Source organism: Furipterus horrens, unplaced genomic scaffold (assembly GCF_987537825.1).
Source record: "Furipterus horrens unplaced genomic scaffold, mFurHor1.1.pri manual_scaffold_12, whole genome shotgun sequence".
Taxonomy (NCBI): Eukaryota; Metazoa; Chordata; class Mammalia; order Chiroptera; family Furipteridae; genus Furipterus; species Furipterus horrens.
In genome coordinates, this window is record NW_028327182.1 from 57,302,281 (window position 1) to 57,326,285 (window position 24,005).

Genomic DNA, 24,005 nt, shown 5'->3' on the forward strand with positions numbered 1-24,005 from the left:
AAGGGGCAGGAGCTAATTTTTCCCTTCTGAGAATTAGTTATAGCTTGACCAACAAATATTTTTTATCCTTCACATTGTTTTCAGAAATAGAAGCATGGTATATGATCATAACCTTTTTCAAATAGTGGAATACCTTGATTTTTCTTAGATTTAATTGTGCACAATGCTAATCTTAACAATTAATGACAAAAAAGAATTTAAAATTTGAGTATTACAAAAGGAAGATTTGCATGTGGTGAATCAGAAACACTTCTTACAGCCTGTATCTCCCCAAATTCATATTATTTTTGGAAATGCTTTTGGGCAAATATTTCGTTTTGTAAGTTTTACATTCCTAATCTTGAAAAAAATGTTTAGTAGGTGGCTACTGCAATAGAAGCTGTAATATTTTAACTGTCATAAGGTAACTTCTCTGAGGAAGTGCCTTTTTAATTTTTTTAATGGTAAAGGATGTAAGTAATTGCTCTCAAATGTCAAATAAATTTAAGGTGTGTACTTTCTTTTTCCATTATGATTACGTAGATAGGAAAATTGAATGTTCCAAACAACTCATGGAAAATGTTCCACATCGACATTGTTTGTACTACAAATGCAGTTAAATGTTTTTAATGGAGTACAGGTATATTATTAAATGTGAGGTAGATTATTAAATGAGAAAATGCTTTCTTGAAATGGGAAAGAAATCATGTCTTTGAAGTGTTGTTTTAAACATCATAAATAATATTATTATGAATAATTTTCAATTAAGCCAATTTCTTTGATTAAGCTGGGAGAAAGTTGTCAGAAAGTAGAGCATGATGAGATGAATTTTATGACCTCTACCCAATATAGCCTTGTTCTGATTAATTCAAACTTATAATATCAATACTTTAAATAGAATATAATCTTTAAGTGATTACAGAATGGTAGAGACACATAATGTCCTGATATTAAAGGTAGCAATATTGCACATCTTTTTGGAGTTTACACTTTTCAAAAGCAAGCAGGTCATTCTCGTATTTTCTTTATTTCCCCCTTATCCCTGAATTTGTAAATGATTAGTTATGTAGTTACAGAGTTAATTCTGCCTGTAGTGAGGAGAGCCCATTGGAGATTTAGAAGGATATATGTGGGATATATATATCGCAGTAGTCCAGGTGAGACGATAGCAGTTTGGGCTAAGGTGGTGGTGAAGATGAAGAGAAGTTGAGTCATCCATTACTCCTAAATCTATTTCCAATACTCTTTGATATAATCTCTCCATTTCTAGTCAACCCTTTCCACTGTACCTTATGTATCTCTTGCTTTTTCATCAACAAGGAAGATGTTAAATTGTTTTTCTTTAGTGTCATCTAGACCACTGTTCCCCTTCCTACTGTAAAACCATAGTTCTTTCAAGTTCATGTCATTGGTCTACATCACTATCTCCCCTTCCTCTTGTCAACCTTCAGATTTCCTACCCTGCACCATCTCTGCTTCCATACACAAGTCCTTATATTTTCTCTCCATCCATGGTCCCCCACTCCTGTTTTCCATCCTTTATCCAGCTTAGATTTCTTGGCCTGTCATTATAGTAATTTACTTACAAAGAACCTCAACTCCCAATCCTTTTATTCTTCCACCTAAACCCAAACTCTGATGAACTTAGCCTCCCACTCTCTTTATGGCTACATCACACAAAGTAGCTGAGCATTGCTGGAGAGAATCACATGCCAAGGGTAGATTTATATCATGAGATGGGCATGATGTCCCACTGCTGCTGAGCATCCTACATTGTGTAGCAGTTCTGATGTTTTTCTAATAAGCTCACTTTTCTCTCTTTTGTCAGTGACTATTTTATATCTTGACTGCTGTGTTCACACTTCCCACTTTACTTCCTCAGTTTATATTACTCCTGAATATCCCACTTCTGTCTACTACTAATAGTCTAGACCTGTTCACCATAATTTTGCTTTTTAATTCTCACCCGAGAAGCTGTTCATTGACATTTTTTTTTTTTTTAGAGAGAGAAGGAAAGGGAGAGGGGGAGAGAGGGGGAGAAAGAGAGAGAGAGAGAGTGGGAAACATCTATGTGAATGAGAAACACTGATTAGTTAGTTGCTTCCTGTACATGCTCTGAATGGGAATTGAATTGCAGCCTAGCTATGCGCCATGATGGGGGATTGAACCTGCAGCCTTTTGGTGTACAGGGCAATGCTTCAACCAACTGAGCAACTCAGCCAGGGCCTGATCACCATACTTTTTATTTTTGTTTCATCTAATTCACTCTCTAGTCGGGATTGTCATTTAAAAATTGAAAGCTAATGATATCCCTCTCCAATAGGAACACTTTAATATGGGGCAACACTCCAACCAACTGAGCCACACCAGGCAGGGCAAAAGGTGTGAAATATTTTTTGAGCCCCAGAGTATTGCATCATTTTCATCACTCTTGGTCTATTTTTATATCTATCCCTGCACTGAATTTTACTTATTTTGTTAGCTTTTATTGTTGAAGGAAAGATCTTAAAACATCATGAACAGATATTTGAGCAAAACAAAATATTCCTTTCTGTTATTGGAATGTGACATATCAGAAATTACCTTAAGTATAGCTTAAATAAAAGGGCTTTGTAACCATAAAACTGTAGAATTTTAGACCTAGAAGATATCTTCACACAGCATTGCTCTTTCGAGTCCCTCACTTTCAGATGAGGAAGAGAGTTGAGAGAGATGATCTGAAATACATTAGAAAAATGGGTGCCATAGGTGAAATCAGTAAATTATGAACAAATTGAAATAAGCATTGCTCTGTTAACGAAAACAAAAATTTAAAAGAACAGCTACTGTTTTATTGTATGCCTATTAGGGAAAGGTCTAAAGTGGGTATTGACTGCATACTACAATGAGAGAGGAAATTAACACATATTCTCACTTTAAGATTTTTAAATATATATATACACAGGGCAAAGTTTAAAAAGTATAAACAGGCTTGCATTAAAAAGCAAGTCTCCTGTCCCTATCCCTCAGCCCTTCTGCTCCTCTTATATGTTAGTCCAGAGATAGTCAGTGCCTTTAAACATACACATGAATAGGTTTTCTTTTTCCTCTTAAATTAGAGTATACTTTATATACAATTCTTTGGGATGGTTTTCTATCAGTAGGTATAGAGATGCCTCATTTTTATTTATTTAAATATTTTATTTATTTATTTTTAGAGAGGGGAATGGAGGAAGAGAGGGTGAGAAGCATCAATGTATGGTTGCCTCCTGCACACCCCCAATTGGAGACCTGGCCCGCAGCCCAGGCATGTACATCGACTGGGAATCGAACCAGTGACTTTCTGGTCCGTAGGACAGCACTCAATCCATTGAGCCACACCAGCCAGGGCGATGCCTCATTTTTAAAGAAGGGGCACTAAGTTCTTACATGCTACAAGATATGTTTATATGATATGTACTTTAAGGACATCTTGGCTGGTTATAAAATTGGTGGCTACATTATTTTTTAGTACTTAGACCACATGGCTTTCTGGTCTTCTGTTATCAGTGTTGCCCTTGAGAAATTAGACTGACCTAGTGGTTTTATTCTTGCTTGTGCATGAATTCTTATTTTTGTCTAAATACCCAAATATTTTATGTTATTCTTAAAGTTCCATAAACATCATTATTCTGCAAATTCAATGTTTTATTTACTTTAAAATGTTTTACCCTATCATATCTTTGAAATTACATTTATTCTTTTTCCTTTTTAAGCCTTTTCAAAGAAGACTTTTGTATTTTCTTTGGAATGCATTGCTCCCTTCTTCATATCTATTGTCTTCTCTATAAACTGCTTTTATATTGTTGGTCTTTTCTGTTTTGTTTTATATGATTTCTCCGTGACCTTGTCTTTTTAGTCACACATTCTATTTTTGGTTGCTTCTTAGTGTGGCTTTTATCTTTATAATGTTATTTTTTCTTCATATTTTCTGAATTCTACCAGCTTGATTTTCATTTCCTTCTGTTGTTGTATAATCTCTTCTTTGAAACTTTGTTTTTCTTCTTTGAGCTCATTTTTTAAGAGGGGTCACATTTCCTATAGTTGTCTTTGAGACTTTGTAGAATTATTTATCTGAACTCTTCCTGTGTTTCTTTGTGTAGTCTTGTGTTATATGCTCTTAATTTACCATTTTTTACAAAATATTTTTTGTAATTTGTGTGCAAAGATCCAGTATTGGCTACTTTCTGATTATTATGTTGCATTAAGCTAGGCGGTTGGATATAAGCATGGACAACCTTCAGATTTTCCTTATTAAGCTTGTTAACTTAATACTAAATCTGTTATTTTCTTTGTCCTAGGTTTCATTTCCCATTTTCTCTTGGCATTGAAAAGACAGGGTGGTTCTTAATGGCAGGTTTTCGGTATCATAAAAAGAAAATTCTATCTTACATCTACTGCTTCAGTCACCCTTGGGTAGAGAATTAGGTATAAACAATATACAAGGTATAGTAACAAGAATTCTTCAGTTCAATCTGCCTCTACCTTTCTATGGCATTAAAATGTGGCTCAAAGAAACATTTCCTACCTCTCCTATTACTTATACTTCTTAACATCTAGGTTTCACACATTGAATGATAGCGTCAATAGTCATTGCATCTGCTGTTCAAAATTATGTTTTTTGGGAGAAATCTGTTTACTGCTTGAGGCCTGAAAAGCATATGATGGCTTTCAGCATGTTCTCTTTCCTCACTAAAATTTGCAGATACGTTTTATAGTTTATGATTTGGAGCTTTGATAACTTTCTTTCATCAATTATAGAGTGAAGTTGAAAAATTATACTCGTTATTTACCATGTGTACAAGGAAATGTTTCTTTATTGTCTGTCACATGTAATCTTCTCATAAAACCTCTACATATAGTAGGGGGTAAAGGGGAAAAACTTGGCAATAAGCAGGATCTTGGACCCTTGGTTTAAACAGTCTATTTCAGGTGCCACAGTGTTTCTGGTCTCTTTTCCTCCCACAGTTTCACTAAGGTGTGGCCTCTGGGTGCTTGTAAAAGGAGCCTTTGGGGAGGTGGTCAGACTCCCTTCATAACTACAGAGATAGAGAGGAGAACTCAGACCCATACTGTCGTTACAAGGAGAACCTGTACTGGTGACTATTGAGTAATGATTCATCCTGTTTCTGATTGAAGAGGCTTCTCCTGCTCACAATCCTGGTTACTGTTTGCCTGCAGTCATAGAATCCCCTGAAGTAATTAGTCTTTATTCTGACCTAGACCTTCTCTAGTCAGCTTATTAGGACAGGTAGAAACTTCTGTATTCCTATCATGATAATCTATCTAGCCTCTCTCTCCATCAATGGTGTCATTGCTATGACACCAGACACCATGTTAGGAATGTCATGAAACCTAGTCCTGGGCTTTACTAAAAGCCTGTAGCCTTTCCTACCTTGTGTTCCAGAAGTACCCCTCCAGCCCAGATGTTTTTAGGGTACATGATATCTGTCAGAATATTTTTACCCATTTCTGCACTGCCACCTCCCTATCTGTTCCCAAGGTCCATGCAGAAGGGGAAATAGGGAGGACTTTGAGCTCTGGTATCTTCATCTTTCCTTCTATCTTTCCTTCATGTAATCCACAGGGACCTGAAAGGACCTTTTATAATTTTCACATTTCCGTCTTGAAGGAACTTTCCTTGTATCCTACTTGCAAAGTTAACATTTACATCTGTTCATCCAGTAGCAAAGGCTACAGAGAGACAAATCAGTTTTTCAGGAAAGGAAGATATATCAAATGTAGTTTAAAATACTATTTTTAATTTTTTATGAGGTAGATTTTTCTCCCTGTGTTTCCATTTTTTAAAGTCAGATTTGAAGTGTAATTTATATAAAATTTACACTTTTTAATTGATGGCTTGAGTTCTAACAAATACATATATAGTTGTGTGATCACCACCAAAAATCAAGATTTAGAACATTCCATCACCCCAAAATTCTCCCTCATACCACTTCCTAGTTAAAGTTATCCTCCTACCCTTGGCCCGTAGGAAACACCGATCTGATTTCTGTCATTTAATGTCACATAGAGGGAGTTATACAGTATATACTCTTTTGTGTCAGCCTTCTTTCACTTAACATAATGCTTTTGAGATGATTATTGCTCATTGTTCATTTTTTTCCAATTTGTAGCTTATGTAAACATTCTGATATATATTCTGCTATCATAAACAAACTTATGTGCATTAATTTGTAGCTCTTTGTATGTACATATTTTTTTACTTTTCTGGAGTTCTTTGCAGTGGGTCTAGTATTTTGCATTCTTCCAGCAATGTATGAAAACTCTAATTGTTCCACCTCTTTGTCAGCTCTTAGCATTTTATCACTTATTTTTTTAGCCATTTTTAATGGGTATGTAGTGCTATTTATTATAGTTTTAATTTGCTCTTTCCTAATGACCAGTGATGTGCTTGTCATTTGTTTTTCTTCTGACAAATCTCTGACAAAATATTTTGTGCATTAAAATACTTTAGTTGTTTTTCTTACTGAGGTATATTTTGAATACAACTCCTTCATCAGAAATGTGTTCTGCAAATACTTTTTCCCAATTTCTGGCTTGACTTCCTTTTCTTAACATTGTCTTTTAAGCAGTAATTTATAATTTTGATGATGTTCAAGTCATCTACTTTCTCTTGTAAGATTTTTCTTTTTCATGTCCTAAGGTCATAAATATTTTTCTCATGTTTTCTTCCAAAGTTTTATAGTTTTAGGTTTTATATTTAGTTTTATTAATTTTCATTTTTTTAATAGTGTTGATATTTATTTATTTTTGACTATGGATGTTCACATTGTTCTGGCACTATGTGTTGACAAACTATATTTCCACATTTAATATCTTGGCACTTTTTTGGTAAAATCAACTAGCCATTTATGTGTGGGTTTCTGAAATCTCAGTTTTGTTCTATTAATGATTATGTCTATTCTTACACCAGTATCTTAAGTACTGTACCTTTATGGAAAGTCTTAAAATCATGTGGCACGAATTCTCTGATTTTGTTTATTTTTCAAAATTCTCCAATTTTGATATCATTTGCTTTTTTTGATAAATGCTGTTATATTTTTATTTTTTAATATATTTTACTAATTATGCTATTACAGTTGTCCCAGTTTTTTTTTTCCTCTTTGCCTCCCTCTACTCAGTACCTTCCCAGACCCTCTGGCAATGACTCCCTTAGTTCATGTCCATGGATCATGCATATAAGTTGTTTGGCCACTCCATTTCCTATACTGTTCTTAACATTCCCCTGTCTATTCTGTACCTACAAATCTGTACTTCTTTTTTTCCTAAATTTTGATATATTTTTTAAAAGATTTTATTCTTTTTAGAGAGAGGGGAAGGGTGGGAAAAAGAGGAGAGAAACATCAATATGTGAGAGACACATCGTCCAGTAAGTTTTTCTTTATTTCACTTAGTGTAACCTTCATTTCTTTCTGGGTGTTTTTTATATTGTTGAAGTGCCCAGTGAGTTCCTTGAACATCCTAATAACCAGAGTTTTGAACTCTGAATCTGATAGATTGCTTATCTACATTTTGTTTAATTTTTTTTCTGGAGTTTTCTTCTGTTCTTTCAGTTAGGCCGTATTTCTTTGTCTCCTTATTTTGGCAGGCTCCCCGTATTTGTTTCTGTGTATTAGGTAGAATTGCTTCGATTCCCTTAGTAGCATGGCCTATTGGAGAAAAGTGCACCAGTAAGTTGGATGGGGTGGAGCCTTAGGTAATTGCCAAGGCAGGGCAACCTCTGTGAACGAGGTTGATGGACTCTCCAATATGGTATCACTAGTCTGTGGCTCTGTGTAGGGGAGGGCTCAGAAAGGGGACAATGCTGCTGCCTGACCTCTGGAGTTATATCCGGGAGGAAGCTGTCCCACAGCACTCACCCTGTTGCCAGTCACTTCAATTCTCCCCATATGCCATTGGTGCCCTTCTAGCTGCTGCCCTGGAAGGGTATGATCCCCATACCTATGATTCTGTTCCTATTCTGGTTTGCTTAGTTGGATTTTGTTTCTATTTTTTATAATAGATTCAGTTGTTGATAGTTGTGAGTTTGCTGTCATTTTGGTGTTCATAGTTTTGATCTTCTTTTTCTTAAGTAAGTCCCTTTGACATTTTATATAATGATAGCTTGGTGATGATGAGCTCCTTTAGCTTTACCTTGCCTGGGAAGCACTTCATCTGTCCTTCCATTGTAAATGATAGGTTTGCTAGATAGAGTAATCTTGGTTGTAAGTCCTTGCTTTTCACCACCTTGAATACTTCTTGCCAGTCCCTTCTTGCCTGCAAAGTTTCTTTTGAGAAATCAGCTGTTAGTCTTATAGACACCCCTTTGTAGATAACTCTCTGCTTCTCACTTGCAACTTCTAAGATTCTCTCTTTATCTTTAACCTCTGGCATTTTAATTATGATGTGTCTTGGTGTGGTCCTTTTTGGGTCTAGCTTGTTTGGGACTCTCTGTGCTTCCTGGACTTGTATGTCTATTTCCTTCGCCAAATATGGAGAGCTTTCCTTCATTATTTTCGCACATAAGTTTTCAATCTCTTGCTCTTCCCCTTCTCCTTCTGGCACCCATATGGTTTGGATGTTGGCATGTTTAAAGTTGTCCCAGAGATTCCCAAGCCTCTCCTCATTTTTTTCAATTCTTGTTTCCTCATTCTGTACTGGTTGACTGTTGTTTTCCTCCTTATGTCCCAAATCATCGATTTGAACCCCAGTTTCCTTCCCTTCAGCATTGGTTTTGTGTGGATTTTCCATCATTTCATTTAACATAGCCTTCACTTCTTCCCTCATGCGTTTGCCGTACTTAAGCATATCTGTCAAGCCTGTGATCAGCTTTATCACCAGTGTTTTGAACGCTGCGGCTGTTAGGTTGGCTCCTCGTTTGTTAGGTAGGCTATCTCCTCGTCGCTTAGTTCTCCCACTGGAACCTTGATCTGCTCCCCCTTTTGGCCGTACGTCTGTGTCTCCTCATCTTGACAGGCTCCTGTGTTTGTTTGCCTCTGTGTCTTAAGTAGAGCTGTCGCTCCTGTTACGTTGTAAGGGGTGGAGCCTTAGGTTTCCTCGTCAGTGGAGGGCAACCTGATTCACCATGTTGTGGCGCTGTGTGGGGGGGAGGGGTCTGAGAGGGAACAATGTCGCTTGCTCAGCACTTGTCCCTTTTCCAAGCACTTCTCCCACTTTGTATGGGACTAACACCTCTCTAGTTGTTGCCCTGGCCACTGTTTCCATAGTGGGTGGGTCTGCGGACATTCTATGACCGTGGGGACCCTTTAATCAAACATACTCTGCTGAGAGACCGGCAGTTTCTTCCTCCGCCCCAACCCCCAACGCCCCAACCTCCTCTGGTCAGGAGCTGGGAACGCTCCCCAGGTGTCCCTCCCCACTATTTAAAACATGTGACTGTGCTTTCCACTGGCTCGCTACTGCCGCAGCTGCCACCACCACCACACCGAATCCTCTCTGCCCTGGGTCCACCCCTCCTACCTGTCTGGATGAGTATTTCTTCTCTATATCTTTGTTTGTTGGACTTCCATGCAGCTCGATTTCCTGGAACTTCTGGTTGTCTCTAGTTTTGAGGTACTTGTATTCCTTCTCAGTTGTGGAGGGAGACGCAGCATGTCTCTCTAGGCCTCCATCTTGGCTGGAAGTCTCCACTAATTTACTTTCTATTTCTATAGAGTCTTCTCTTCTGGACATTTCATATAAATGGAAATAATTTGAGGTTCTCTGTGACTGGCTTCTTTTAGTATAATTATTTCAGGATAATTCATTTTGTATATTGTATCAGTATTTTGTTTCTTTTTATTGCCAAAATGTATTCTATTGTATTATTTAAGCATTCATAAAAATGTTTTATATCAAGGTGTAGTAAATTTATTTTCCCTGTAATAGTATTTGAGTATATTAGTTTTTTCCTCAATTTCCCTTCACATACCTTAAAGATGACAATTGCAGTTTCATTTTGTTAGCCCTTTTGATTTGAAATCAATGTCAAATACAGATCTTTAATAATTATTCAAAATCTTTAACAGCTTCTGGCTTTTTAAACAAATAAAACAAAACTTTTATGATTGGTTTTTGAGCTTTTTTAACCTTTTATATTTAGAAGCCATTTCAATGCAAATATTTTCGGTTTAAGGTATTTTTAGCACTTACTATCTCTGAACCTCTATCTGTTGTGAGCTTCTTTTGAAAATCTTTCATTATAAGGAGATATTTAATTTGAGGAAAGTGGCTAAGATGACTTAAAAATGTATTAGTGCTGCTGTAATCAAAATTACAGTCTTTCTGCTTCTCAGGTCTTTATCATGTAGTGTTTTAATAGTAACTAATGTATGAGATAAGATGGTATGATTATCTGACCTTATTTTTAAAACTTATGTAAAGGTAGGCTAGTAAAGCCATTAGAGACAGGGGAAGGGAGAAAATATTTAGGAACTACAGTACTATGACAGGTATATTGGTTGCAACTTCCATATGTTAACTTATTTAATTTTTATAGCACTCTCTTGGATAGATATTTTTACTATATTATAGTTTAGAAACTAAAGCTCAAAGAGCTTACATACTCCAACTTTAGTAAACAACAATAATTTAGTAAATCATCAATATCAAGTGAGACTCAGATGTGTAATATAGTGGTTAGACGATTATATACTTTACAAAGTGGTCCCCTGATATTTCAGGTACCACCTGGCATCATACATAGTTATTAAAACAAAATAATGTTGAATGTAAACTGTAATTGAAAAATCAAGTTTAAAAAATCTCAAGTGAGATTCAAGTCAGTCTAATTCCAAAGCCATTGTTTTTTAAGTTTTTTTCTTAGTTACTGAATTGTACTGTGCATACATGGAGGCGACTAAACCAAGAATCACAAGTGAATATATATTATAGGGGTGGGCAAAAGTACCTTTATGGTTGTGAATACATAAAACACAGAGTTCTCATATTATTTATTAATTATTATATTATTTTCTGTACAAACTACTGTAAATGTACTTTTGCCTGCCCTGTATATGTCCTAGTGATATTTCATTACATGGCCAGTAGCATATCTTTGTTTCTGTAGTTTATGACTACATTATAGGGAAAACATATGTACATAATTACTTATTTAAACAAATACATCTGTATATATACACACATGTTCTAAACAGGTCTGTGTTTCCTTTATTTTAATATGTGAGTGTCTTTCAAGAGAATTAAGTGATAGTAAGGGAATTTTTAGGAATTATATATCTTGGCTCTGCTATAGGTTTATCTTGAAACTTCAACAAACTTAAATCTCTCTTTGTTAGGTTGTGTACTGTAGACCTAAAATAATTTTTTTTTTTTTTTTTTACATCTCTCATTTTTAACTCTCATTAAAGAGTTAAGGAATGATCCTTGACCAGCATGGCTCAGTGCCAATTCCTGATCAGGGCACATGCTGGGGGTGTAGGCCCAGTCTCTGAGTGGGGCATGTGTGAGAGGCAACTGATTGATGTTTCTCTCCCTCCCTTTATGCCTCTCTTCCCCTATCTCTAAAAATAAATAAATAAAATATTTTTTTAAAAAGCACCTAGAAAGAGGTTTTTAAAAAAAGTTAGGGAATGAGTGAGTGAAAGGAAGAAATGAGTAATGGCACTTTTATTTTAAATTGTTTGATTTATTTCTATATCAGTTTTATGTTATTTATTTGAATGTTACCTTTTTTCTCTTAAGAATATCTGTTTTAAAAGATTATGGGGTTTTTTGGTATCTTCATGACTGATGATTAGACTAAATTAGTCATTTTTGGTCTATAAAAGATATGACAGAACTTTCCAAAGTTCAAAATGAACTTTTAATATTCAACACCAAAGATATTTGCCTAATTAAAGCTTCTGTTTAATTAAGACAACAATGCATAGTCCTTCATTAAAATTAACACAAAAAAGTTCTTTCTTGGTCCTTGGAGAGTATATTATATGCAGGCCATGTTGTGTGGGTTGCAAAATGTCACTAGAATTTATATGCATTAGTTGTATAATTGCAGTAAATGTAGCATGTCCACATAGGTTTAGAGTTAGAAGGCTGTTTGTTACTTACTGTAAATTACTTGAAACCTCAGTACCCAAAGGCAGCTGTGTCCAGGTCCTTCACCTCTCCCCAGAGATGGCTAAGAAGACTCTTGTTGGACCCTGTCTTTCATGGAGGGAGCAGTAAACATGACAGGTTGTTTGGGAGCCATCTGTTTAAAATGGCTGCTGCTTTGTATGCAGCAATGAACTTGAAATCAGTTTTCTGTCTTTCTTCATGGTAACAGTCATACTTGGTGTCGCAACAGGTGGAAGTTGATGGGTTGAAACTAAATGTGACCAGCACATGGAACCTGGCTTCACCCTTACTGTCTGTCAACGTTGATGGCACTCAGAGGACGATACAGGTAAATGTTCTGATGATTTACTTAAAGGACTCCATTAAGTGAAAAATCCTTATCTGTATCTGTGTGGTTAATACCTACAGATATGATACGGAAAAGCTGTATATTATACATCTAGTACATTTTATAGTTGAAAATATTTTTTCTTATTTTAAAGAATGTTGACTTAAGTCTTATTCAAAGAAATCAATGCTTGCTTTCTTCAGGCAAACCAGGCAGGTTAGTATATTTTACTTTGTTATAGATAAATCATTCTGCATGTTTTTCTAAAAATATTAGATTGGTAGTTTTCTTTGCCTTTGTAAAATATGACTGACTTTGTTACTTTCCTTTTCTGTGTAATTGAAATTCTGTGTATTAGATCATCAGAAATGTGAGTTATGCAGGTTGACTTGCCCTTGCATTTTGATGTCTTTTAAAAATTGAGTAGTTTTAATTTGTTAATCTTTCTGCCCCCACCAATATAAAATTGCTTGCATTAAGGAGATGCCTTAAAATCCAGAATTTATTATATGTTCTTTGTAATCAGTGACCTCCATTTTAAAGTAGGAAGCTATGAAAAGAGATTCTGCCAGAATTCCTTCAGCTCACCTCATAGTTCAGATTTAGTATTCCAAAATAAAAAACAAAACAAAACAAAATAAAAACACAATAAAGCATGTGGTTGCCACATGTAAATAAAAATCATAAATCCTCCATAGCATTAAATTCTCATTCTTATTCATGAAAATATTTTTAGATATTCTTAACTTGATTCTACACAGGAAACTGATCTTTAAAACCTAAAAAACTCAAGAGAATCACAGACAGAGACTACTCTATACCAGGTTCATATGTACCTCTGTCTCTATTAGAGACTGTACAACAGAGGATTTCAGAATCCCTCTCTAAATATTTGATGACTAAACCAATTTCCAAGTCAGGTTCAACCTATATGGTTCTAAGAAACAGTAAATTCTCAGTAATGAGCCCTATATTTTAACTTTGGTTTTGTAACTTGTGTGTGTGTGTGTTTAGAGAGAGGGGAAAGGAGGGAGAAAGAGAGGGATAGAAACATAGATGTGTGAGAGAAATATCAGTTGGTTACCTCTTGCACACACCCCAACTGGGGACCAGGCCAGCAACCCAGGTATGTGCCCTGACCAGGAACCAAACTGGTGACCTCTCACTTTGTGGGACGACACTCAACCAACAAAGCCATGCCAGTCAGGGCCCGATATATATTTTCACTCATATTTTCTTTTATATTCTTCTAAAATTTTTATTTTTGATTTTAGAGGGGAAGGAAAGGAGAACGAGAAGGAGAGGAACATCAATGTGAGAGAGAAATATTGGTTTTTTCTCACCTCAACTCCCGAATGGGTACCAAACTTGCAACTCAGGCATGTGTCCTGATTGAGAATTGAACCAGTGACCATTTGGTTTGCAGGATGATGCCTAACCAACTGAGGCACACCAAACAGGGCTTCTTTCATATTCTAAGTATGACATTAAAAGCTTTGAAACCCTTGAAAAACATCATTGCATAATTTTACATCACTTAGGTTTAGGTAGTGTGTCTTCACAATGCATTGGTTTTCAATACTAGTTTCTGTTTCATAGAATATACTCTGCACTTAAGGTATTGTGACTCAGGCAATCGTGTGATTTGGCTGGGGGCACATAGTATGACCTCTCAGTAGTGAGTAGAGAAGCATACAAAGTTCTACTATCTAGATTTTTGTATCATGATATTTTCTGCCTCCTTCTCAATGATTATACAGATAGGTGTCTTAATGGCACTTTTACATAAAGAGTTTCTGGCTAAATTAACACTGGATATATATTTAGAATAATCCACAGAAGTATTTTTTGGAGCTTAGTGATATGGTTCAATATGTATATTTTTTATCCTTGTAATATTTTGGTTAAAAAAATTAATGTGAAATAAATGATACCTAAAGGCAGACCCCTTGAGTCTTTGAAGGAGGTCATTGCTTCCAGTTTAAATGCTCTCTCATTGGAAGAAAATGGGGGAAGTGAATAGAATACTGAAAAGGAAAAAACTTAATAACCTAACAAAAAACAAAGAACGGAAAGTTGTTCCTTATCAGAATACATGTTGGGTCTCCCTCCACAACTGAGAAGGAATACAAGTACCTCAAAACTAGAGACAACCAGAAGTTCCAGGAAATCGAGCTGCATGGAAGTCCAACAAACAAAGATATAGAGAAGAAATACTCATCCAGACAGGTAGGAGGGGTGGACCCAGGGCAGAGAGGATTCGGTGTGGTGGTGGTGGCAGCTGCGGCAGTAGCGAGCCAGTGGAAAGCACAGTCACATGTTTTAAATAGTGGGGAGGGACACCTGGGGAGCGTTCCCAGCTCCTGACCAGAGGAGGTTGGGGCGTTGGGGGTTGGGGCGGAGGAAGAAACTGCCGGTCTCTCAGCAGAGTATGTTTGATTAAAGGGTCCCCACGGTCATAGAATGTCCGCAGACCCACCCACTATGGAAACAGTGGCCAGGGCAACAACTAGAGAGGTGTTAGTCCCATACAAAGTGGGAGAAGTGCTTGGAAAAGGGACAAGTGCTGAGCAAGCGACATTGTTCCCTCTCAGACCCCTCCCCCCCACACAGCACCACAACATGGTGAATCAGGTTGCCCTCCACTGACGAGGAAACCTAAGGCTCCACCCCTTACAACGTAACAGGAGCGACAGCTCTACTTAAGACACAGAGGCAAACAAACACAGGAGCCTGTCAAGATGAGGAGACACAGACGTACGGCCAAAAGGGGGAGCAGATCAAGGTTCCAGTGGGAGAACTAAGCGACGAGGAGATAGCCTACCTAACAAACGAGGAGCCAACCTAACAGCCGCAGCGTTCAAAACACTGGTGATAAAGCTGATCACAGGCTTGACAGATATGCTTAAGTACGGCAAACGCATGAGGGAAGAAGTGAAGGCTATGTTAAATGAAATGATGGAAAATCCACACAAAACCAATGCTGAAGGGAAGGAAACTGGGGTTCAAATCGATGATTTGGGACATAAGGAGGAAAACAACAGTCAACCAGTACAGAATGAGGAAACAAGAATTGAAAAAAATGAGGAGAGGCTTGGGAATCTCTGGGACAACTTTAAACATGCCAACATCCAAACCATATGGGTGCCAGAAGGAGAAGGGGAAGAGCAAGAGATTGAAAACTTATGTGCGAAAATAATGAAGGAAAGCTCTCCATATTTGGCGAAGGAAATAGACATACAAGTCCAGGAAGCACAGAGAGTCCCAAACAAGCTAGACCCAAAAAGGACCACACCAAGACACATCATAATTAAAATGCCAGAGGTTAAAGATAAAGAGAGAATCTTAGAAGTTGCAAGTGAGAAGCAGAGAGTTATCTACAAAGGGGTGTCTATAAGACTAACAGCTGATTTCTCAAAAGAAACTTTGCAGGCAAGAAGGGACTGGCAAGAAGTATTCAAGGTGGTGAAAAGCAAGGACTTACAACCAAGATTACTCTATCTAGCAAACCTATCATTTACAATGGAAGGACAGATGAAGTGCTTCCCAGGCAAGGTAAAGCTAAAGGAGCTCATCATCACCAAGCTATCATTATATAAAATGTCAAAGGGACTTACTTAAGAAAAAGAAGATCAAAACTATGAACACCAAAATGACAGCAAACTCACAACTATCAACAACTGAATCTATTATAAAAAATAGAAACAAAATCCAACTAAGCAAACCAGAATAGGAACAGAATCATAGATATGAGAATCATTTGGAGGGTTATTAGCTGGGAGGGGAGAGGGAGAGAAATGGGAAAATGGTGTGGGGATTAAGAAGCGTAGTTGGTTGGTACAAAACAGACAGGGGGAAGTTAAGAATAATATAGGAAAGGGTGAAGCCAAAGAATATATATGTGCGACCCATGAACAATGACTAAGGGGGGTGGGATTGCTGGAGGGAAGGGGATTACTGGGCGAAGGGGAGCAAAGGGGAAAAATCGAGACTACTGTAACAACATAATAAAATATACTTAAAGAAAAAACAATAATACACTAACTTTATTGTATACTTACCATGTCAGACACTGACTCTGCTAAGCACTTTTTTTGTGCTTATTTATTTAATCCTCACAGCAGTCCAGTATGTGTGCTAATGCTTTCGCTCATTTTGTAGTTGAGAAATTGAGGCTGGTAGGGGATAAACTGTTTGCCCAAGGCATCTGCTAGTAAATGTAAAACCCAGAATTTGAACTCAGAAATCTGTGCCTTTAACAATTATACTTCATGTTCTAGTGAACCATTGGTATCTAGAATAAATTTTTTCCTGACTGGTGGGTTTAAATGGTATCTCTTTGTGGTTTTAATGTATATTTCCCTTACTGGTAATGACAATGAGCATTAGAAAATATTTTTATCTATTTATTTATTTTAAATATAGTTATTGACAGTTTTGTTTTCTCTTCTGCAAAATGCCTGTTGATGGCTTATACTCATTTTTAAAAACTGAATTGTCTTTGTCTTATTGATTCATAAAAGTCCTTTATATGTTGAGGATTGTGATCCTTTGTCAGTTATGTGTGTTACAGATAACTCCGACCAGTTTCTAGCTTGTATTTTTACCTTTTCAACTTAACCAAGTGAAGTTTTAAATCAGAGATTTAGTATCAGAATTTTCACTCCTTTCCTTTATGGTTTGTATATTTTGTATTGAATTAAATAATCCCTTTCTACTCCGAAGCTCATAAAGATACTTACCTTTATTTTCTTCTAAACCTTTGAAATTGTGTGTTTTTCACATTTAAATGCTTAATTTCCCTGAGATGGATTTTTGTATATACATAAGATCTAGTTTTACTTTTTAAAGTGGTTAACCAGCTATGCCAGCACTATACGTATAGTCATGTTTTTCTCTCCCTTACTAGATTGCTACCTCCTTACCTTTCCAACCCTAACATCCTTTAAATGCTTATTGTTTCTATAAAGTTTCTCAATTAAAGGTAAACAAAAAGGTGACTTGTCCCTTAATAAGAAACTCTAATCATTATATTTGATTTCATGAGCTCTCTGTCAATCATTCTCTTTCATTTTTCATTTATCTCTAGGGAACCTTTAGCTACTTCAAATGTTTGTGTGTTTGTGTGTTTTGTAGGCCATGGGTATCAGGTATTTGAGATACACCTTAGGAAAGCGTGTTCATGAAATGGGAGGTGGATTGGGAAGTATTCAGATAGGGAAATAGTGCGAGCTAAGCACAGGACAATAGATTGGAGTAGCCAAGTCATGAGTAAAAGGCTGATCTTGCATCCTGGGATGGGCAGCACACTCCATTGTGAGCCTTAAGGTGGCACCAATGTGACAGTACTTGCAAACTGAAGCAATAAGAGCGAGGGGGTTCTGAAAGTGTCCAGCCCAGGGTAGAAACCCTCATGGCTTCTGGCAACTGGATGTTCAGACTTAGGTTGTGGGGTGATTTTGGTGACGACAGTGTGCCTGTCCCGCTGAGTGTTAGTACACATAAATGGGGAGGTGAGCATGGGCGTCTCATGGGGTTGGCTGGACAGATGTCCTGGTGGACCTGATGTGAAATCCCGTTGTACAACAAAACTTTTAAATGATTTGCTAGGATTATTTTGGCATTAAAAGTTTCTAATTATGCTTTTTTATTGAAACATTTCGTTTAATTAATTGATGAGAGAGGGGCGGGGGAAAAACAGCAACTTATTGTCCCACCCATCCATGCATTCACTGGTTGATTCTTGTATGTGCCCTGACCGGGGATAAAACAACGTTGGCTTTTCAGGGTGACACTCTAACTGACTGAGCAACCCAACCAGGGCCTAATTATGCTTTTTTAAAATGTACTAAAAATAAAGGTTCACACTGCCAAATTAAAAGGAAAAGAAAAAGGTTCGTGCTTTTCAATTACCAATGGAAATACCATTAAAACTTTTTTTGCAGAGAAAAGTAACGTTAAACATTAACCTCCAATCCCCCACTCCCACCGTCTCCTGACAACCATCATTCTACCTTCTGTCTCTGTGTGTTTGGCTATTCTAGAAACTAACCCAGTAAACTGGGACCCATGCACGTGGTACCTTAGTATATGATCCAACAATTAGTGTTGAGAGAAATAGGATTTTATTCACAAGATTCCAACCTCAGGGGGGCTGGGAGCACTTAGCTCAGAGCCCTGTCCTCCCATGAGACCTAGCACTTCTCTTGGTCCCCACCAGGCTATGAGCCAAAAATAAACCCAATAGTTCCCCATCCCTTATCTGTACTTAAGCAGGATGCACAAACAGTCCTTCAATCCCTCTTGAAGGTACACTTGTGGGTTTCAAAGTCACCATCCTCTCACTTCAGAGCTCTCCCCTTCAGGATCTGGGATACGTTGTCCTCAGCATACATATAATAGTCCAGAAAAGCATACGCCGTTTTACACTGGACCATGGTGAAGTCCAGAAAAGGCACAAGTCCTAAGAGTGTGTCCTCTTCTTACATGCTAAGTTCCAAGATTCCAGATAAGAGTCCGGATCTGCAAGGCAGAGTCCTTGGTGGCTTCGGAGTCAGCTAGAGATGGCACACTCAAAGCAATAGCATGCCTGCTTTCTTACTAGTCCAGGCTGCATGGCTGAATTATCCCTATGAACTGCATAACTGCTTGCTGCTGCCCACATGGCTGCTACATCATTGTCCCTTTCCCCCTCTCCTGGCTGCCTGCCCTTCTTTTAAATCCTGACCCAGAACTTCCTATGTGACCTCATCTCCGGCTCCTCCCACAATGAGCTACATTTGCCAGTTTCCTTGTATTGTTTACATTCTTTTGGCTGCCATTTTTAGTCAGGGAAAGAATGACTCCATGATCCTGGCGCCTGTGCCTCCACTGGCAATGCGGCGAGTCAGGGTACATTATGAAAATCACGTACACACCTTTTCCCCCAGGATTGTAGCACAGCTATTATCTAGCTACCAGCTTGCCCTTTTGTTATGCAAAATATCTTAACTACAATATTATCAGCTCCCCCTTACCCCATTCTCCAACCATGGGCTGTGGGGAAACGTGTATTTCAGACACCTCTTGCTCTGCACCCCCTTTCAATATCTCATGTAAGTGGAATCATAGTAGTTGTCCTTTTGTGACTGACTGGCTTATTTCACTTAGTATAATGTCTTTAAGAATTACCCATGTTCTAGCATGTATCAGAATTTCCTTTTTAAGGCTGAATAATATTCTATTGCATATACCACAATTTTTTTATCCACTTATCTGTCAATGAATATTTAGGTTGTTTCTGTTTTTTTGGCTATTCTTAATAACACTTTCATGAACATGGATATACAAATATCTAAGTCCTTGGTTTTTGTGTACATATCCAGAAGTGGAATTGCTAAGTCATGTAGTAATTTTATGTTTTAATTTTTTTGAAGAATCACCATAATGTTTTCCATAACAGCTGCACCATTTTACCTTTCCATCAGTGATGCACAACGATTCTAATTTCTCCACATTTTCACCAACACTTGTTATTTTCTAGTTGTTTTTATAATAGCTATTTTAATGGGCATGGTGTGGAATCTCACTTTGGAACAGGATTTAATTATTGAAAAAGCATTTAGAGTAGCCAATTCACTGCATAAATGGAACTTTTTTAGTACTAATAGAAGTAACTTTATTACAACTGTTTTTTCAAATCCTTCTCTCAACTTATTTTTTCCTCTTCTGCATAAAATCATGTACAATTCTCAGTTGGTACAGTTTCTACCAAGTAATAAGCAATCAATAGCCTATATGGGAGAGGGTATGTTTAAAAGTCCAGTTTGTTGTAATATCAAAACTGGTAAAGCTTCTAGACTTAAGAAATTTTATAGGGAAGATGAGAGTGTTGCTTTCTTCTTTCTTATTTTATATCTTCTCCCATGTCTTCCCTATCTGGGGTCTCTCCAGAGTCACAGTATGGAGTAAAGATGAGGGGTGCACAGCAGGAATAACTGGGTTGATCCCAGGAGATGTAATCTGTTATTCATTCTTTTGGGGCTTGACAACTATCCAAAGCTGGCTGGTGTCCTCTAGGATACTTACGTAGATTTGGGGGAATGCCTCACCTGCAGAACCCTTAATACCTGCTCTGTCTTTTCCAGTTGCTTTCAGCATCCTGATTTTATCCTTCCTTCTGGGCAGGTTCTCTCATAATCACCCAGCTTGTGTGTCTTTTGCATGATCTACATGTGAGCTACAAGAAATAGTTATAGATCCTTGCCTTACCAAACTCTAATTGTTTGGTTACCAAAAGGATTGCCTATCTTTTCTGTGTGTCCTCAAAATCCAGGGGATACATGGAAAACAAAGTGATTATCATGAAATCCAACCTCAAATTCTTAGCTTAAAAATTCAACTTCTATTTTTAATTTCTTAGTCTTCTCAGGTGAAAGATGAGCAATTTCTGGTTTTACAGTTTTTTAGCATGTTCTACCAGGGAACCTAATTTAGCATCTTAAGGAATCCTTGTGACTACATAAAAAGTAGTATTTAATATCTTTATTCTGATTAGATGGTGGAATACTTGGGGAATACCTTTGCTTTAGGAATTTGCTCCCTAGTCATCCAATCAGATCCCCCTGTCTATTCATTTTCCTCGGTTTTGTTGGAAAACTTCATAAGGCTAATATTATCCATTAATTTCTTTAAAAAGAAATTGTATTTTGGCGTGTACCATCATTTGGATAGTTAACTTTATAGGTTACTAACTTATTTTAATTTATTTAAAGAACCTGTTTCAGTTGTGATTTGACCTTGAACTCTCACTGCCTTGCCAAGTTCTTGGCTCATGCAGAAGCTCAATAACTGTGGATGAATAGATAGTCGTTCTGTATTTTGTAACTTCACAAATAAATATGTTTTATCTATACCTTCTTCCTAAGTTTAGATTTTATTTCTTCTAAGTCTTCACCAAATTAAGCCATGTTCATAAGATAGCCTTCTTAGCCATTTTATCAAATCTTTCTAATTCCTGATCTTTAAACATTTGCGAAATCCATAGTCTGCTACATAACATCGCTGCTAGATCTCTCTGCAAGTGCAGAATCACCATAGTTTCTGTGAGAGCAAGGAGAAAAAAGAGGGCTCCCAAGGACCTACACACTGAAGTATCTTGCTTATCAAGCACATTTCTTTCCAGTCAAGTTAATGTCTTTTCTACTTGCCTTCATTTGCTTTGGGTAGCATCTGAGTTGTTTAAGGCTAACAGAATCACCTCTAAGGTGACAGGTATTGATAGGTATACAAAAAGGCTCACCTCAATCTATTTGTTATTACCTCTTTCTCAAAGGCTTGTGCACACATTGTTCATGCTCTTTCTCACCCAGTGTCACTAACCATTAATAGATTTTTAAAATTTTAAAAGGTTGTCAACTACATGAGAACTTCTTATGGTTTTTTGTTTTTGTTTTTTAAGTGCTCTCCCATATGTTAACTACAGTTTGGGTTATCTTTTAAAATTAGAAATACATTTATTTTTAAACAGAAGAATTCATTGTGTTGAGCTCACTCTGTTTTCTTAGTACACCCTAGTACCTTCACAGTGAGGAACATGCTGAGTGAATAGAAAAAATTTTTAAATTATTATTATTACTATGACTATATTCCTGCAGAGTAATTTCTTTTTATACTTGAAAGAGGCTCTTCAATTTTACTTTGAACAACTCAAATAGTTTTCTATTTCTTCCAATGTAGCTTGTCTGCTTAAATTTAATTTATTGCTTCTTGTTAGCATTTACATACTAGATTTTCATTTTGTGTACTCATGTTGTTTGAACATTTGCAAGCAGAGCCAACTAACAGCTATTGGCCTGTTTCTTTGTGTGGCATGATTTCTTCTATCCACCTGCTCACAGCAGGTTGTCTGCAGGCTTGAAGAGTAGATAAATACTTTCAAAAATATCTTGAAATCCTTGTAAGGTTTAACAATTTCTGCATTTGTGTGCTGTGAAGCTATTCATGGTGTACTTTTGAAGGCTGGTTTATTTTTATTTCTCATTTTAAAAATATTTTCAAGAGAAGATAAATTTATTATAAATAACAGTACAAAGCTGGTTGCAGGACTATTGCATTCTACACTGAATAGGTCATTGATATTCAACTAAGTGGAACTGATTTTCTGTTTTAAAGCAGACAAGTTCGGAATAATGTCACAGGAACCTCTTGTTATTTACTATGAAATACCAGATTAAATGGATTATTTGTGAATTGATTGCAGTGTCAAATAGATTATATAACATGATAACTTAAACTGCTCAGTGAACCTATGTAATATAGAATGTTATATAAAAACATGAATATGATAGAAGAGAAGTTATTGTGCTTGCATAACTGTCTGGAATATGTTTGCAAATGCTTGTCCACACAGAATTTAAGTAGATTTATTAGATTTAACTATAATTTTATGTTTTTGAAGAAAATGAATTGATTTTTACATCACTCGAGAAAGAGAAGTTAAAAATAAGTCATTTTTTTCAGCTTTTACATTTCTCCTACAATCTCTGAGAACTAGTTTTAATCCTAATAAATATGTATAGTATTGGTAAAATAAATATTTTAACAATATTTTAATTAGAATATTAAATTAACTGGCTTATGTTTTTGCTTATACTCTGCCAGTACCAGAAAAAGTGGATTTGAAAGTAATCATCTTGTGTTTTTAGTTGCAAAATAAATATTTTCCACATTTTTTAGGTACTTCTCCCCACTGCCACCCCTTTAGAAGTGATTAGCTGTTATTTTTTACTGTATGCATGTGATTACTCTAGAGTCATCAAATGTAATATTTAGGATGTATAGGATGCATAACTATATAACTCAGCATAAGTAGAGGTTGATATTTTTTTCTAAAGGAGTAGGAAATAAGAGTCATTATTAACCATCTTTTTACATTCCTAAAAACATCAATTACAGTTACACATCTTAGAAACAAGCGCACCAGTATAACAGAAATAACTCCTTTCATAATGCTTCAATAAATTTAATCACAATTTAACAGCTGGGATGTATTTACAACTATAATTTACAATATTAATTTTGATGCAAGTCTACCTGCTTTCGAAATGTAGCCCTAGCAGTTTTTTTTTTTTTGTCTCTAGAGGGCTTTGTTTTATGACTCAGCATTGCTTTTAAAATTTTAGTATAGCAGGAAAAATGTCCTTCTTAATCCCTCCCTACCCACACACATAACCTTTTTCTCTTCTGTTAACTAGAAAATGGCATTTTGGTAGCTGCCAGAAGAAGAGAATTTTGAATAGTATAAACAGTGATTGTAGAAAACATGGAAAATAATACAAGCAGCTACTCTGGAGACTGAGAAGACAAATTCCACAGTAATGGCCTTTAAAACATATTATCAAGTTGGAAATCACTGAGGGGAAAAGAAAACTGTTACTATTTCTTTCTCTTACTATTCAGTGAGATTACTTTTAAAAAGGTGAAACTGCCTCTGATTTTATTATCCTAGGAAGATATTTTTAGAACATTTAAATTTTTATTGTGTGAAAGTTTTGGTTTTTTTTTTTTTGAGTGAGCGACTTTGCTAATTTTATATGAATTCGGTTCTAACAAATGTTAAAAT

At 36.4% G+C, this 24,005-nt stretch overlaps 1 protein-coding gene across 4 annotated transcripts in view; it reads left to right on the forward strand.

Annotated features, from left to right (window-relative positions):
• PCCA (propionyl-CoA carboxylase subunit alpha) overlaps positions 1-24,005 on the forward strand; it is a 510,516-nt gene that overhangs the window by 385,898 nt on the left and 100,613 nt on the right. For 3 of the 4 annotated variants that reach the window (XM_090258653.1, XM_090258654.1, XM_090258655.1), the window contains exon 20: positions 12,305-12,403. In XM_090258653.1, the coding sequence (XP_090114779.1) occupies positions 12,305-12,403 (99 nt within the window). Of the gene's footprint in view, positions 1-12,304; positions 12,404-13,677; positions 13,924-24,005 lie in introns of those variants that run through there. The other variant, XM_090258656.1, reaches the window with a different exon arrangement.